Here is a 16913-nt window from a genome sequence, read left to right on the forward strand (position 1 = left end):
GGACAGTTGGTAGGATTTCACAGGCCAGATGGTGGGGGATGAATGTAATGCGACATGAATCCCAGGTCCCGGTTGAGGCTGCACTCATGTGTGTGGAACTTGGCTATAAGTTTCTGCTCGGCGATTCTGCGTTGTCGTGCGTCCTGAAGGCCGCCTTGGAGAACGCTTACCCGGAGATCAGAGGCTGAATGCCCTTGACTGCTGAAGTGTTCCCCGACTGGAAGGGAACATTCCTGCCTGGTGATTGTCGCGCGATGTCCGTTCATTCAATGGTTTGTTTGAGGTTGTGCGGTTGTTTGAAGGCAAGTAGTGGGGGTGTGGGTGTGACTTTGGTAAGATGTTCGTCTTCATCGATGACGTGTTGAAGACTGCGAAGAAGATGTCGTAGTTTCTTCGCTCCGGGGAAATACTGGACGATGAAGGGAATTCTGTCGGTTGTGTCCTGTGTTTGTCTTCTGAGGAGGTTGGTGCGTTTTTTCGCTGTGGCGCGTTGGAACCATTGTTTGCAGCAAACTACCCAGCCTTCAGAACAGTGACCACGACACCACACAACCCTGCCATGGCAATCTCTGCAAGACATGCCAGATCATCGACATGGGTACCACCATTACACATGAGAATACCACCCACCAGGTACGCGGTACATACTCGTGCGACTCGGCCAACGTCGGCTACCTCATACGCTGCAAGAAAGGATGTCCCGAAGCATGGTACATTGGTGAGACCATGCAGACGCTGCGACAACGGATGAATGGACATCGCGCGACAATCGCCAGGCAGGAATATTCCCTTACAATCGGGGAACACTTCAGCAGTCGATGGCATTCAGCCTCTGATTTTCGTGTTCTCCAAGGCGGCCTTCAGGACGCGCGACAACGCAGAATCGGCGAGCAGAAACTTATAGCCAAGTTCCACACACATGAGTACAGCCTCAACCGGGACCTTGGATTCATGTTACATTACATTCACCCCCCACCATCTGGCCTGGGCTTGCAAAATCCAACCAACTGTCCTGGCTGGAGACAATTCACACCTCTTTAACCTGGGGTTACCCCATCTCTGGATCTGTAAAGGCTTAGTTACCTGCAAATGCTGGCATTCAAAATATTGTCTTGCATCTTTGACTTTGTCTGTATAAATGTTTCTGGAACTTACCTCTTCATTCACCTGAGGAAGGAGCTGTGCTCCGAAAGCTAGTGATTTGAAACAAAACTATTGGACTTTAACCTGGTGTTGTAAGACTGGATCTGGTGGGCAGGATTCTCCACTCCCGCGCCGAAGTGGCCGCGCCGTCGTGAACACCGCCGAGGTTCACGACGGGGTGAATCGGCCCCGATCCCGACCGATTCAGGCCCTGACAATGGGCTAGGATCGGGGCCGCGTCATCTACACGCGCCAGGCCTTGTCGCCCGCGTAAAGGCAACGCCACATAGATGACGCGGCCGGCGCCGCATAACTGCCGTCATCCGGTCATGCGCGTGGTTGCCGTCCCCTCTAAGTCCGCCCCGCAAGAAGATGGCGGACGGGTCTTGCGGGGCCACGGAAGGAAGGAGGTCCTCCTTCAGAGAGGACGGTCTGACGATCGGTGGACACCGATCGCGGGCCACCCCACATTTGAGGTACCCCCCGGTGCAGGATCCCCCATCGCCTCCCCCGAAGGCTGCCCCCCCCAGCGTTCGCGCGCTGTTCCCGACGGCAGCGACCAGGGGCGAAATTCTCCGTTATCGGCGGAAAGTCCGCCGATCGGCGCAAAAAACGGCGCAAATCCGACTTGCGTCACATCGGAAAAATGGGTCGATAGTCTCCGGCCCGAAATGGGCTAGCAGCGACGTAACGGGATCCGCGCTTGCGCAGTGGTTCACGCCGTGCAGCGTCATACGCGCCGCACGGCGTGACGGCTCATAAGGCCGCGCTGCTCCCCCCCACCCGACCGCAACACCCGACCGCAACACCCGACTGGATGGCTGGCCGTCGCTCAGCCCCGAGGTTCGAGTCACGCGATGTGGAGGCGCTCCTGGACGCGGTGGAGCAGAGGAGGGACGCCCTGTATCCCGGGCACGGCCGCAGAGTTGCCCCACGCCACAGCCGGCGTCTGTGGAGGGAAGTGGCAGAGGCCGTCACCGCTGTGGCCCTGACACCACGGACAGGCACCCAGTGCCACAAGAAGGTAAATGACCTCGTCAGAGCAGGAAGGGTGAGCCTCCCCCATATCCCCCCTCCCCCATATCCCCCCTCCCCCATATCCCCCATATCCCCCCTCCCCCATATCCCCCCTCCCCCATATCCCCCCTCCCCCATATCCCCCATATCCCCCCTCCCCCATATCCCCCCTCCCCATATCCCCCCTCCCCATATCCCCCCTCCCCCATATCCCCCATATCCCCCCTCCCCCATATCCCCCCTCCCCCATATCCCCCCTCCCCCATATCCCCCCTCCCCCATATCCCCCATATCCCCCCCTCCCCCATATCCCCCCTCCCCCATATCCCCCCTCCCCATATCCCCATATCTCCCCTCCCCATATCCCCCCTCCCGCATATCCCCCCTCCCCCATATCCCCCCTCCTCCATATCCCCCATATCCCCCCTCCCCATATCCCCCCTCCCCCATATCCTCCCTCCCCCATATCCCCCCTCCCCCATATCCCCCATATCCCCCCTCCCCATATCCCCCCTCCCCCATATCCCCCATATCCCCCCTCCCCATATCCCCCCCTCCCCCATATCCCTCCTCCCCCATATCCCCCCTCCCCCATATCCCCCATATCCCCCCTCCCCCATATCCCCCCTCCCCCATATCCCCCCTCCCCCATATCCCCCATATCCCCAAGTGAATCCAGCCCTAACCTTAACCTCTGCAATGCACGCGCAACCGATGGCGTGCAATCATATACCTGCCTAACACTGTTGCCTTTTACCCATGCCCCCCCCCCCCCACAGGAGAAGCGCGCACACAACAATAGGGAGCATGTGAGGACTGGAGGAGGGCCCGCTGATGAGAGGCCACTGACCGAACACGAGGAAAGGGCCCTGGAACTGGCTGGCGGACCTGAGGACCGGGAGGTTGCTGATGCAGAGGTCGGGGGCGTACTAGCGAGTAAGCCACCGACAGCCCGTCACCATATCCCCCCTCCCCTATATCCCCCTCCCCCGTATCACCTGATCACTGCCTGATATCTAACCATGCATGCTTCATTGTGTATCGCAGGACCAAACGTCCAGGCACCCATCCCCGCAGATGCAGACCGCCCGCAGGATGCCCCTCGGAGACCACAGGAGACGGAGAGACCCGCACCCTCCAGCATGCGACGCCCGCAGGATACCCCTCAGAGACCACAGGAGACGGAGAGACCCGCACCCTCCAGCATGCGACGCCTGCAGGATGCCCCTCGGAGACCACGGGAGACGGAGAGACCCGGACCCTCCAGCATGCGACGCCCGCAGGATACCCCTCAGAGACCACAGGAGACGGAGAGACCCGCACCCTCCAGCATGCGACGCCTGCAGGATGCCCCTCTGAGACCACGGGAGACGGAGAGACCCGAACCCTCCAGCATGCGACGCCCGCAGGATGCCCCTCGCACACCACGGGAGATGGAGAGACCTGGAGCAACAGGGAGACGACACCCCCGTCACGTGCGGGAGCGACCACCCAGCGACGAGGGGGGCAGCCACAGGCCCCCGTCACATCCGAGCCAGGACACCACTACCCAGGACACCACTACCCAGGACACCACTACCCAGGACACCACTACCCAGGACACCCCTACCCGGGACAGCACTACCCAGGAAGACGAAATACCGGACAGTGACTCAGAGTGGATGGGTGGAGACAAACCCCCACCCCAAAGTGCCATGGACTCAGAGTGGGACGAAGAGCACGACACAACGCCACTGCTGTCACCAACACCCTCCACCATCGCAGAAACACTCACCACGGTTGGGCACTTTAGTGATGAGGCGTCTGGTACACTCACTGGTGCGCACAACACAGCCGTCCCGGTACAGCAGGTGGAGGTAGGAGCAGCAGAGGGACCGGGCGGTCGGAGGGCAGCCCAGCCCAAGCGAACATCTGCCGCCCAGATGGATCCCGGGTTCCTGCAGTTACCACACCCACACATAGACCCGATGCAACCACCGACACGGAGACGAGCGAAGAGGGTGACGGGCGGCTTGCGGCGGCTGCGGTCGCAGGTGGAGGAGTCCACCCGCGTCCAGGAGCTGGGAGTGGTGCCGGTCATGCGTGCCACCCAGGCCGACACCGCACGGGTGGCATCCGCGGTGGAGGCAATAGGTGCGACGGTGTCAGACATGGGGAACGGTTTGCGAGGCCTGGGGCCTTCCGTGCAGGCGGCGTCTGTGGCCCAGGAAATGGCTGCCCTCTCACAGGAGGCCATGAGCCAGTGCCAGCGCCAGATGGCAGAGGCGCTCAACGCCATAGCCCAGTCTGTGCAGGCCATGGCCCAGTCTCAGCAGGCCATGGCCCAGTCTCTGCAGGCCATCGCTGAGGGCATCGGCGCCAATGGCCATGTGCGAGCCGGCGTCGCACTGTCACAGACAGGGTTTGCCAACCCCCTGGGCTCCATGGCTGCAAACCTGCAGACCCCTGTCGATACCAGCACGGGCCTCCAGGACTGGCAGCGCCAGATGTCGGGGGGGCGTCGGATGGCCAGTCCGTTCGCATCCCCCACCCATGTAGAGGCCTGGGGGCCATCGGGCACCCCGAGGGAGGAGGAGGTGGTGTGGTCCATCCCGGCTCCCTCTGTAGGGGAGGTCCCGGTACACCGCGACACCTCGGACTCCCCCCCTTCCGTCCCAGGTGCATCGGGTGGGCAACGGGCAGGATAGGCTGGCAGCTCGCCATCCCAGTCGCCCGGGCCGCAGCCTGGCCCATCTAGGCCAGGACGCCCCAGGAAACGGCCACCAAAGGGATCCAGTGTCAGAGGGCAGGAATCACAGGAGTCCACCTCCAGTTCTGCTGTACCGTCTGGGGAACCACGTAGACGTAGTCAAAGGGCCCGTAAGGCCAAACAATTAGACACTGAGTAAGTTGGCACGGGTGCAGGGCACAGATGAGTTTCAGGGGCTAGGGCACGTGCATGAACTCCTTTGGTTATTAAAGTCAATGTTACACCTACCGAAGCTGCCTTTGTGCTCTGTCCAAAGTGTGCGGGGGTGTCATGTACGTTGAGCGCAAGTGTGTGTGTGAGGGGTGGTCTTACCTCAGCCCCAGGTGAGTCTGTCCCCTTCCCCCTGGGCCGCCATCAACATCCCCCGGGCAGAGGACAGGACCGTGCGCTGCAGTGTCACAGCCGCATGCAGGGATGGTCCGGGTGGATGGTGGTACTGTGGCCATGGGTCAGACATAGTCCAACGATGTAGAGCCAGGAGCTCATCGCAGGGCGGGTTGTCATCATCCTCCATGGCCTGCGATAGACACGCGTCCACCCGCAACTGTGTGAGCCCGGCCCGTTGTGCCGCAGGTGGATCGGCAATGGGGGGGTGGTGGTGTGCATGCGGGTGGGGTGGGTGGGGTTGGGGAGGGGGGTGAGGGTGCTGGGTGGGTGGTGTGTGTGGTCGGCTGTTGCCATGGTGTGCGGTCTGTGGCCATACTACCCGATTCCCATGCCCATCTAGTCAGTGAAGCGGGCGGCTATCAGTCTGTCCCGTGCCCGCTGGGCCAGCCGGTAACGGTGGACAGCCACCCGCCTGTGTCTACCCCGTCTGCCCTGACCATTGCCCCCATCCCCCTCATCTGGGGAGGACTGGGCCTCTTCCTGCTGCTCCTCCACTCCGCCCTCCTCTGCCTGCGGCACATCGCCCCTCTGTTGGGCTATGTTGTGCAGGACGCAGCACACCACAATGATGCGGCCGACCCTATCTGACCGATACTGGAGGGCGCCCCCAGAGAGGTCCAGGCACCTGAAATGCATCTTCAGCACGCCAAAGCACCTCTCGATCACTCCCCTTGTCGCTACATGGGCATCATTGTAGCGGTTCTCCGCCTCATTGCGTGGCCTCCGTATAGGCGTCATCAGCCACGATCGCAATGGGTAGCCCCTGTCGCCCAGCAACCAGCCCCTCAGCCGGGGATGGCGTCCCTCGTACATGCCGGGGATGGATGACCGCGACAACACGAATGAGTCGTGTACACTGCCTGGGTGACGGGCGCAGACGTGCAGGATCATCATGCGGTGGTCGCAGACCACCTGTACGTTCATCGAATAGGTCCCCTTCCTATTAGTGAACACGGCCCTGTTATCTGCAGGTGGCCGCACGGCGACGTGCATCCCATCGATCGCGCCCTGGACCATGGGGAACCCGGCCATGGCAGAGAAGCCCACGGCCTGGGCATCTTGGCTGGCCCGGTCCACAGGGAAGCGGATGTAGCGGTGCGCCATGGCATATAGGGCATCTGTCACTGCCCGGATGCACCGATGCACCGAAGTCTGCGATATGCCGGACAGGTCCCCACTCGGTGCCTGGAATGACCCCGTTGCATAAAAGTTCAGGGCCACCGTAACCTTGACGGACACGGGGAGAGGGTGTCCCCCGCCAGTGCCACGCGGTGACAGGTGTGCCAGCAGGTGGCAGATGTGTGCCACGGTTTCCCGGCTCATCCGGAGTCTCCTCCTGCATTCCCGGTCCGTGAGGTCCTGGTATGACTGCCGGGGCCGGTACACACGGGGCGCCCTCGGGTGCCTCCGTTGCCGTGGGGCCGCGACGTCCTCCTCCCCCTCCTCGTCCTGTCGGTCAGGTGTCCCTCCAGCCTGGGCGGCTGCCGCCTGCCCCTCTGCGGCAGCCTGCGCCGCCTCTCTGGCACGCTCCTCCTCCTCCTCCTCCTCCTCCTCATCCAGGGCAACATAGACATGAGCGGCTGCCACCACGGCGGCCAACATCGCTGGATGATCTGAAAACATGACGGCATGGTGGGGGGGAGGGGAACGACGACATGTCATCATTGCCCATATCCCCTCCTCCCCCCAGCCAGGTGGCATGGACCGCATGGGTCCAACTGTTGGAGGCTGGCACCTGGCCAGGTGGACCAACTCACTTGCCCTCCCATCCCCCTCCTCGGCATGGACCCCCCCCAACCTCCACCCCGGCACGGACCCCCCGCCCCCCAACCTCCACCCCGGCACGGACCTCCCGCCCCCCAACCTCCACCCCGGCACGGACCCCCCGCCCCCCAACCTCCACCCCGGCACGGACCCCCCCCCAACCTCCACCCCAGCACGGACCCCCCCCCAACCTCCACCCCGGCACGGACCCCCCCAACCTCCACCCCAGCACGGACCCCCCCCACAACCTCCACCCCGGCACGGACCCCCCAACCTCCACACCGGCACGGCACGGACCCCCCCCCCAACCTCCACCCCGGCACGGACCCCCCCCCAACCTCCACCCCGGCACGGCACGGACCCCCCCCAACCTCCACCCCGGCACAAACCCCCCCCCCACCCAACCTCCACCCCAGCACGGACCCCCCCCCAACCTCCACCCCGGCACGGACCCCCCCCAACCTCCACCCCGGCACGGACCCCACCCCCAACCTCCACCCCGGCACGGCACGGACCCCCCCCCAACCTCCATCCCGGCACGGACCCCCCCCCCCCAACCTCCACCCTGGCACGGCACGGACCCCCCCCCAACCCCCCAACCTCCACCCCGGCACGGACCCCCCATCCACCTCCCCGGCACGGACCCCCTCCCGGCACTCCCCCGGAGCCCAGCCTACTCTAACCACCGCCCCCCCCCTCCCGCTGCACACACACACACACAAGCCGAGACACACCTCTCCTCACGCAATCAGACTGCGGCCACGCCATTGCCTGCCCAGAGCCAACCCCCCAGGCCGTCACTCACCTCCACGCTGGTCGGCGTGAACCTGGAGCACAGGGTCACGCCGATGAAAAGGAAGTTTGATTCACGTCGACGTGAACGGCCATCACGTCGACGGGACTTCGGCCCATCCGGAAGGGAGAATATCGGCAGGCCGAAAATCGGCTGCCTTGCGCAGACCCGTGACATTCTCCGCGGCAGCGGCGACATTAACGCCCCGCCGACTTTTCTCCCTTCGGAGACTTCGGCAACCGGCGAGGGCGGGATTCACGGCGGCCAACGGCCATTCTCCGACCCTCTGGGGGGTCGGAGAATGACGCCCCAGGTGTGGACGGCACCGGGGGAACCCGCCGTTTTGGCCTGGCCGCTCGGCCCATCTGGGCCTGAGAATAGCGGGGGTGCCGGAGAATCGCCATTTTGGGTGTCTCCGGCGATTCTCCGGCCTGCGGCCCGCGGAACTCGACCGGGCCGTTTCCGCCGCTTGGGAGAATCGCGGGAGGGCGTCGGACCGGCTTCCCGGGAAATTTTTGGCGGCCCAGGCGATTCTCCCAACCGGAGCGGGAGTGGAGAATCTCGCCCATAATGTTTCTCTTGTGGGGACCATGAATTGAATTCAATTTGAATTGGCTTTTGGAGCAGGCAAGGAGCTGGATTAGGGATTTGTCCCTGTCCACACCTCTGAGCTCTGGCTTTGTAACTCTGATAATATAATTTTAAAAATTAAAAAAACAAATGGAATGGAAGTTTTGTTTAAAAGTGTCATTTGGAAAACCTGGGGCGAAATTCTCCCCAACGGCGGGATGCCCGCCGACTGGCGCCAAAAGCCGGCGCAAATCAGACGGGCATCGCGCCGGCAAAAAGGTGCGGAAGTCCCCGCATCTTTGGCGGCCTAGCCTCAATGTTGGGGCTAGGCCGACGCCGGAGGGATTTCCGCCCCGCCAGCTGGCGTAAATGGCGTTTGTTGCCCCGCCAGCTGGCGCGGAAATGCGGCGCATGCGCGGGAGCGTCAGCGGCCGCTGTCAGTTTCCCAGCGCATGCGCGGGAGCGTCAGCGGCTGCTGTCAGTTTCCCGCGCATGCGCAGTGGGGAGAGTCACTTCCGCCTCCGCCATGGTGGAGGCCGTAGCGGAGGCGGAAGGGAAAGAGTGCCCCCACGGCACAGGCCCGCCCGCGGATCGATGGGCCCCGATCGCGGGCCAGGCCACCGTGGGGGCACCCCCCGAGGTCAGATCGCCCCGCGCCCCCCCCCAGGATCCCGGAGCCCACCCACGCCGCCTGGTCCCGCCGGTAAATACCAGGTTTGATTTACGCCGGCGGGACAGGCAATTCCTGGGCGGGACTTCGGCCCATCCGGGCCGGAGAATCCAGCGGGGGGTCCCGCCAACCGGCGCGGCCGGATTCCCGCCCCCGCCCAATCTCCGGGAGCGGAGACTTCGGCGGGGGCGGGGGCGGGATTCACGGCGGCCAACGGCCATTCTCCGACCTGGCGGGGGGTCGGAGAATGACGCCCCTGGTCTGGAGTTTAGAATGCAAATCGCCAAGGGAAAGCATATTTATGAGCGATTTTAAAGTGTGTTTTGGGGAATGGAGTTTAGAAACTCTCATGTAACAATCATTGGGGGGGTTCTGAGGAGACATCCACAAACATTCACTTGGCATTCAGAGTGGAGAATGTATTTGCCCACAATCACCTGGTATGCTTAAGAAGGATTTTGTGATCACGAATGAGAGGTCATCGAGCTCAATGGTAACGAGACAAAGCGTGACCACGCCAGCCACTGGTCGATGGAGCAATGGGTCGAGTACCTGGATGAGACGTTCGCCTGGCATAGCAAGGAGTGCACAGAAGATGTAACCCAGATGATAGCCTCGATTAAGTGGGTGGTTGACCGGGTGAAGGAGAAAATGACGACCCAGGGACAGGAGATTCTAAAGTTGCAGGAGCTGGCGACTGAACAAGAGAAGGAGTCCACTGCAATGGCTTTGGAAATTAGCATACTACAGGACAGCCAGAAACGACTGCTCGATAAAGTGGAAGACTTGGAGAACCGATCTCGCAGGCAAAATATCCGAATCGTCGGGCTGCCAGAGGGAAAGGAGGGATCAGATGTGGGAGCGTATGTGGGGAAGATTTTGCAGGAGATGGTCGGGGCCGATGTGTTTGACAAGCTGCTGGAGGTGGACCGGGCACACAGGGTGCTCGTACATAAGCCCCAGGGTCGTGAGCCCCCGAGGGCCATGGTGGTGAGGCTACATCGATTCCTTGACAAGGAGCGTATCATGGAGTGGGCTAGGCAGACAAAACGGTACATGTGGGAAGAATCAGAGATCCGGGTGTACCAAGACTGGGAACCAGAACTCGCAAAGAGGAGAGCAAGTTTCAACAAAGTTAAGGCGGCCCTGTTTGAGAAAGACATTAAATTTGGACTGTTATACCCAGCACGTCTTTGGGTGACCTACGAGAACCGGGAGCTGTATTTTAATTCTCCAGAAGAGGTGGTTACTTTCATGAAAGACAATAATCTGGTTTAAAGACTCTTAAATTCTAACTGTGGTGGGCTGAGTTTGAGGGAAGGGATGGAGTGGCGGGGAGGAGAGAAAAATGGTTCTGTGTTCTGCGTTGTCTTGTGTAAAAGTTCAGTCTTTTAATTCTGTGAGCTAAGTTGCGATATTCGGGAAGAAAAGAGTTTGTGTGTTTTATTTTTTTTAAAAATGTTTTTCTCTCTTTTCTTTTCTGTCGTCTTGTGTAATTTGATTTTGATTTATTCTCTGTAACAAAGATGGTTGATTCTTGCATGCATAATTTTGATTAAGCTGCTTGAAGCTTCTTCTATTGTGTTTGATTCTCTTTGAAGGTGATGTGACTGATAAGAATCAGTCAAAGGGGGAGGGGTAGAACCTGTCAATCTGGTGTAACGACTTTTAAACTCAAACTGTGGTGGTCTGAATTTGGGGGAAGGGACAGGATGGCGGGGAGGTGAGAAAAATGGTTCTGTGTTTTGCTATTTCTTGTTTAAAATTTTGGTCTTTTAATTCTGAGAGTTAAGTTGCGATGTTCAGGAAGAAAAGGGTTTTGGTGTTTTTTTTTCTTTCTTTCTTCTCTTCTTGTGTAATTTGATTTTGATTTATTGCTTTATGTACTGGATAGAGGGAAGAACTTTTAAGATGTGATGGGGTGTTTTAGTTTCTGCAAGAAGGATGGTTGATTCTTGCATGCATAATTTCGCTTCAGCTGCTTGAAGCTTCTTCTTTTGTGTTGAATTCTGTTTGAAGGTGATGGGACTGATAAGAACCGGTTAAAGGGGAAGGGGTTTGCTTCGTTGCCTGCGTGTTGGGGGATGGTTTGTTTGCTTTTTGGGATTGTTGTTACTGTGTTGAGTGCTTGTATTAGTGCTAGGTGTGATAGAATCTAGCAGTCGGTAGGCTTTTTGACTCCAGAGGGTGGGAGATGCTGAGCCAGCTGGATAGCTGGTTCACTGGAGCAAAGTGGGGGGAGAGCTGAGGAAAGACGAAGTGGGGGGGGAAGGGGGCGGGAGGGGGGTACTGCTGATGGGTAAGGGACAGTTAGGAGACTGGAGATGGAGATCAGATGCCGGTCGCCGCCGAGGGACGGATCAAGTGAGGTGCGGAACACGGGCTAGGAGCTGGCCTAGGAAAGGTCATGGTTGACCAACACCCCCGACCAGACTGGTTACATGGAATATCCGTGGACTGAACGGGCCGGTTAAGAGAGCTCGTGTTCGCACACCTGAGACAGTTAAAAGCGGACGTGGCTATGTTACAGGAGACGCACTTGAAGCTGGGAGACCAAATTAGATTAAAGAAGGGATGGGTCGGGCAAGTGTTTCACTCAGGACTGGACTTTAAAACAAGGGGGGTGGCTATCCTGATTAATAAAAGGTGACATTCGAGGTGGGGAGGATATAAGGTGGGGAGGATAGAGGCAGACTCGAGAGGCAGATTTATTATGGTTAGCTGGAAGCTAGAGGGAATGGCAGTGGTGCTGGTGAATATATATGCCCCAAAACTGGGATGATGTCGCGTTTATCAGGAAGGTGCTGGGGAAGATCCCAGATCTTAACTCACACCGGCTGATCATGGGGGGTGACTTTAATACGGTCCTGGACCCGAGATTAGAGCGGTTGAGTGCTAGGTCGGGGAAGCTATCAGCAATGGCAGAGCAACTGCGGGGGTTCATGGAGCGCATAGGAGGAGTGGATCCATGGAGATTTGAGAGACCAAAGAGCAGGGAATATTCATTCTACTCCCATGTACGTAAGGCGTACTCCAGGATAGATTTCTTCGTGCTAGATAAAACACTGTTAGCAGGGGTTGAGGACACTGAGTACTCAGCAATTGTGGTCTCAGATCATGCACCATACTGGATAGACCTACGGGCAGACACGGGAATGTCCCAGCACCCACAGTGGAGACTAGCTACAGGGCTGTTAGCAAATGAAGAGATCTGTGAGCGAGTGAGAGAGGCCATTCGAGGGTACATAAAGATCAATGACATGGGAGAGACTGCAGCTGGGTTGTTCTGGGATGCACTGGTCATTAGAGGGGAATGTATTTCGATTCAAGCCCACAGATATAAAACTGAGCGGTCGGGGCTGGACAAGTTGGTAGGAGAAATTTTACAGGTGGACAGGAGATATTCGGAGTCTCCAAATGAGGAGCTCCTGAAGGAGAGTCAGAGACTTCAAATGGAGTTTGGGCTCCTTTCCACAGGAAAGGCGGAGGGTCAGCTGAGGAGGGTAAAAGGGGCAATATTTGAACATGGGGAGAAAGCTAGCAGGATGCTGGCACATCAGCTGAGGAAACAGGAGGCAGTGAGAGAAATAGGGAAAATAAAGGATATGAGGGGGAAGATGGTGACGGACCCGGGGGGCGGTGAATGAAGTGTTCCAGGAATTTGATGGCCAGCTAGACGAGTCAGAACCCCCAGTTGGGGAGGAGGTCAGGAATCAATTCCTGGGGAGGCTAGAGTTCCCGAAGGTAAATGAGGAGCTGGTGGAGGCCCTGGGGGGCCCGATTGGGCTTGGGGAGGTGATAGACGGACGGGGGCGATGCAATCGGGTAAAGCCCCAGGACCTGATGGGCTCCCAGTGGAATTTTATAAGAAGTTCTCTGGGTTACTGGGGTCGCTCGTGGTTAAGGCTTTCAACGAATCCAAGGAGCTGGGAGTACTCCCCCCAACGCTATCACAGGCATCAATTTCTCTCATCCTGAAGCGTGACAAGGATCCGGAGAGCTGTGGATCGTACAGGCCAATCTCCCTCTTGAATGTAGATGCCAAATTATTGGCAAAGATCCTGGCCACTCGAATAAAGGATTGTGTCCCAGAGATAATTGGGCAGAATCAGGCGGGACTTGTAAAGGGCAGGCACCTGACATCCAACATTAGACGGCTTCTTAATGTAATTATGATGCCAGCGGAGGGGCGCGAGGCTGAGGTGGTATTTGCCATGGACGCGGAGAAGGCTTTCGACCAAGTGGAGTGGAAGTATCTATGGGATATTTTAGGCAGGTTTGGGTTTGGGCAGGGATTTGTGGAGTGGGTCCGGCTACTGTACCAGGCCCCGGTGGCAAATGCAAGGACTAACTGAGTTTGGTCAGAATACTTTAGTCTTTGTCGGGGGACAAGGCAGGGATGCCCGCTCTCCCCATTACTGTTTGCCATGGCCACAGAACCCTTAGCAATGGCCCTGAGAGCAGCGAATACCTGGAGGGGTATAGTGAGAGGGGGGGTGGAGCACAGGGTCTCGCTCTATGCGGATGATTTATATCACGGAGCCGGTGGGGGGTATGACCGAAATCATGGAGGGATTAGGAGAATTTGGCAGATTTTCAGGCTATAAGTTAAATATGGGGAAAAGCGAGATGTTCGTGATTCAGGCACGGGAGCAGGAAAGGAGGCTGAAGGAGCTACCTTTTAAAGTGGTTGGGAAGAGTTTTAGGTATTTGGAGATTCAAGTGGCCAAGGATTGAAGGTAGCTTCACAAGTTAAATTTGGGCAAAGCAGTGGATCAAATGAGAAGGGATTTTTGTAAATGGGACATGCCCCGCAAACCACATTCATATGTTCTGGTCCTGTCTAAAGCTGTAGGATTACTGGAAGGAGGTTTTTAAGAGTAATCTCTAAAGTGGTGCATGTAAAACTGGACCCGGGCCCTCGGGGGTCTGTATTTGGGGTATTGGAAATGGGTGCAGAGGCAGATGTTATAGCCTTCGCCTCGTTGATCGCCTGAAGGCAGATCCTGTTGGGATGGAGATCAACCTCTCCACCCTGTGCCCTGGTGTGGCGGGGAGACCTGCTGGAATTCTTAAGTCTTGAGAAGGTTAAGTTTGAACTGAGGGGAAGGATGGTGGGGTTCTACAATTCATGGGCGTTATTCATTATGCACTTTCAAGAATTGGATTACATCAAACATTAGGGGGGAGTTCGTGGGAGGGGGACTGTATGTATTAATGGTGACTATGGATGTTTCTTGATTCCTTTTGTTTTTTGTTTATGTTAACATGCGGGCTGTTGGTGGGAGGATGGGATTGTTATTGTTGATCAGGGGATTGACATTGTATTCGTTACTGTTTATTGTTTGTTGGTGGGTGTAAATTTGGAAGCAAATGTGAAAAAAGGAGAATAAAATATTTTTTTTAAAGGATTCTGTGTGTTAATGAGACCATTGTAGCTTAAGATGTACTTTGTAATCCATGTTGATACTAAAATCTGCATGTAATGTGAAGCTAAGGGGACAGTAAAGGAGTATTGTATAATAATCCAACTTTTCATGTTTAATAAATGTTATTTCCCTGACTGTTAATACTATTGAAAGTACTGTGACTCTATTCCTTTACGTTTAAAAAAAAGGTACACCTTATGGTCTTTTGTGCCAGGGTTCCATTCTGGGATCTTTCTGTCAAGTTATAACACCAACTAGGATCACAACACATAAAAAGCTATTTCTTTGTCACGTGGATGTACATTCAAAGCTAACAGTTTTCCTTTATTATGATTCTTTTAATGTGTTGTTTTTTTTTCCTCATAAAGAAGCTTCTCCAGATATGGAACTATCATCACTTTAATGTTGCATGACCACATTTCAGCTCGTCTGTTCAAGCAAGACTCTTGGACAATCTGAAAATGGAAGGAATTTGAAGGAAAAACTAACACCAAGCAACTTTAACAGTCAAAAGGAACATATAGTTTATGTACATTACTTCAAGCAACGTGAGAGCTGATATGACAAGAGGAAACAGTCAGCATTTAAAATAACTAAATTGTCTCAGCAGTTTTCAGAGACTTATTCATTCTAACAACTAATCTCATGTCTGTGTACTTTGGATGCATTCTGAACAATATAGTTGATACGTACAGTGCTTACTTCACATTGTGGATTGTACAACACCAAAAGCAAATTTTTTCACATAAAAAATTAAAGCAATGCATATTTAAATAGGTTTGAGTGAACGTATTCTCCCTTGAGCTGTTTGTTTAAATGCAGATTGTAAAATTATTTTTCAACCTATTTTGGTGAAGTCATGTTAAAAAATAATAATTTAAGAAAACAAATACTTTGCAGCACCACAAACAGTGAACTGAGGAAGTTACACAAACATAATGGATATTTTAATGCACATTATTTTAGGAGACTATGGGCCATTATTAAAACTTTGCTCATTATTGTATTCAGGTTGAATGCATTAATTTAGACAATTATTTTCAATAATTTTCTTTTAAATATTATGAACATTAAACACCATATCAATCATGTTAATATCGATGTGCCAATAAAAGTTAAAAATAGTCTTGTTTCGTCCTACCATATATTGAAAAATGTAAAGTCAGTAGATAACTGTAATATGTTAATAAGCAATACAGCCCAGAAAAGTCCTGTGTTCAAGTCTGAATCTGTGCTCAATTACTAGGTTTCAATAAAACAAGGGAATGTGACTTCTTCCACAGTTAAAGAATGAGAGAAGAATAATAAATAGTTGTTGACTTTCCCTATTCAATGTGTTATAGACCAGGGTTTAGAGAACCCCAAAGTGTATCATGGAGTTCACCTGACCCACAACTTTTAATAGATTGTGGTATGGGGAGCACACGGCCCACTCTACAGGTGTGGTACAGCAGAAATGGAAAAGTATTTTTTAAAGCAAAACAATGTTTATTCTATGAATTCAAGTTAACCTTTTTAAAACATACAGTGAACATCTTAGCAACCATTAATTCAAAAACAACCCCCAAAGACTACAGCACTAAGTAAACCTTTAAGCTTTCCTTTTTAACATCCATACGACTTAAAAACAAAACCTTTATCAGAAGCACATCAGGTTAAAGTCACTGCTGAAAACATATACAATTCTGAATTCACCAAATGATCAAGAAATAGTCTTTTGATGGCAGAGAGAACAGCAGTACACCTGCTTGGTCTGGCTTCAGCACCAACACTGAAAACAAAACTGAAACACACCCTGCAACCTGCTCAAAAATGAAAGTAAAAAGCTGACAGACAGCCCAGCTCCACCCACTCTCTGACATCACTGCAGTAGTAAACACCCATTTCTTAAATGTACTCTCACTACAGATATTTATCTACACATTCATTTATAAACACCCATTTCTTAAAGGCACTCTCACATGACACCTCCCCCCCAAGAAAAAAAACCCCATCAACTTCAAGGCAATTTTATTTTTCACCTTTTCACTATCCTTGAAGAAATGCACACAGTAAATATCCTTTTTGTTTCAAAAAACAACACACGCAAATAGGTATAATAATATAGTCCATTTTTTTTCATTTTTCTTCCTCCAACTGAAATTGCTTCCGTTCAACACTTTTGTGACAAAGCATCGGCTATCACGTTTTCTCGTCCTGCCACATGTACTATTTTTAAATGAAATGGCTGCAACAATAAACTCCAGCGAAACAGCCTCGCATTGTTATTCCGGAATCGCTCCAAAACGTCAACGGATTATGCTCAGTATATATAACGGTGTCAGACAGATTGCTGGTCACATAAATGTGAAAATGTTGCAAAGCCAGCACCAAACTCAAAGTCTCCTTCTC

At 54.7% G+C, this 16913-nt stretch overlaps 1 protein-coding gene across 4 annotated transcripts in view; it reads left to right on the forward strand.

Moving 5' to 3' along the window:
• Positions 1 to 15644, forward strand: part of vstm5 (V-set and transmembrane domain containing 5) — a 179526-nt gene extending 163882 nt beyond the window's left edge. For all 4 annotated transcript variants that reach the window (XM_072476430.1, XM_072476431.1, XM_072476429.1 and 1 more), the window contains one exon: positions 14891 to 15644. In XM_072476430.1, coding sequence (XP_072332531.1) covers positions 14891 to 14935 — 45 coding nt within the window. In that variant the 3' untranslated portion in view covers positions 14936 to 15644. The remainder of the gene's footprint in view (positions 1 to 14890) is intronic.
• Positions 15645 to 16913: the final 1269 nt, after the last annotated feature.

Source organism: Scyliorhinus torazame, chromosome 15 (genome assembly GCF_047496885.1).
Source record: "Scyliorhinus torazame isolate Kashiwa2021f chromosome 15, sScyTor2.1, whole genome shotgun sequence".
NCBI classification, from domain to species: Eukaryota; Metazoa; Chordata; class Chondrichthyes; order Carcharhiniformes; family Scyliorhinidae; genus Scyliorhinus; species Scyliorhinus torazame.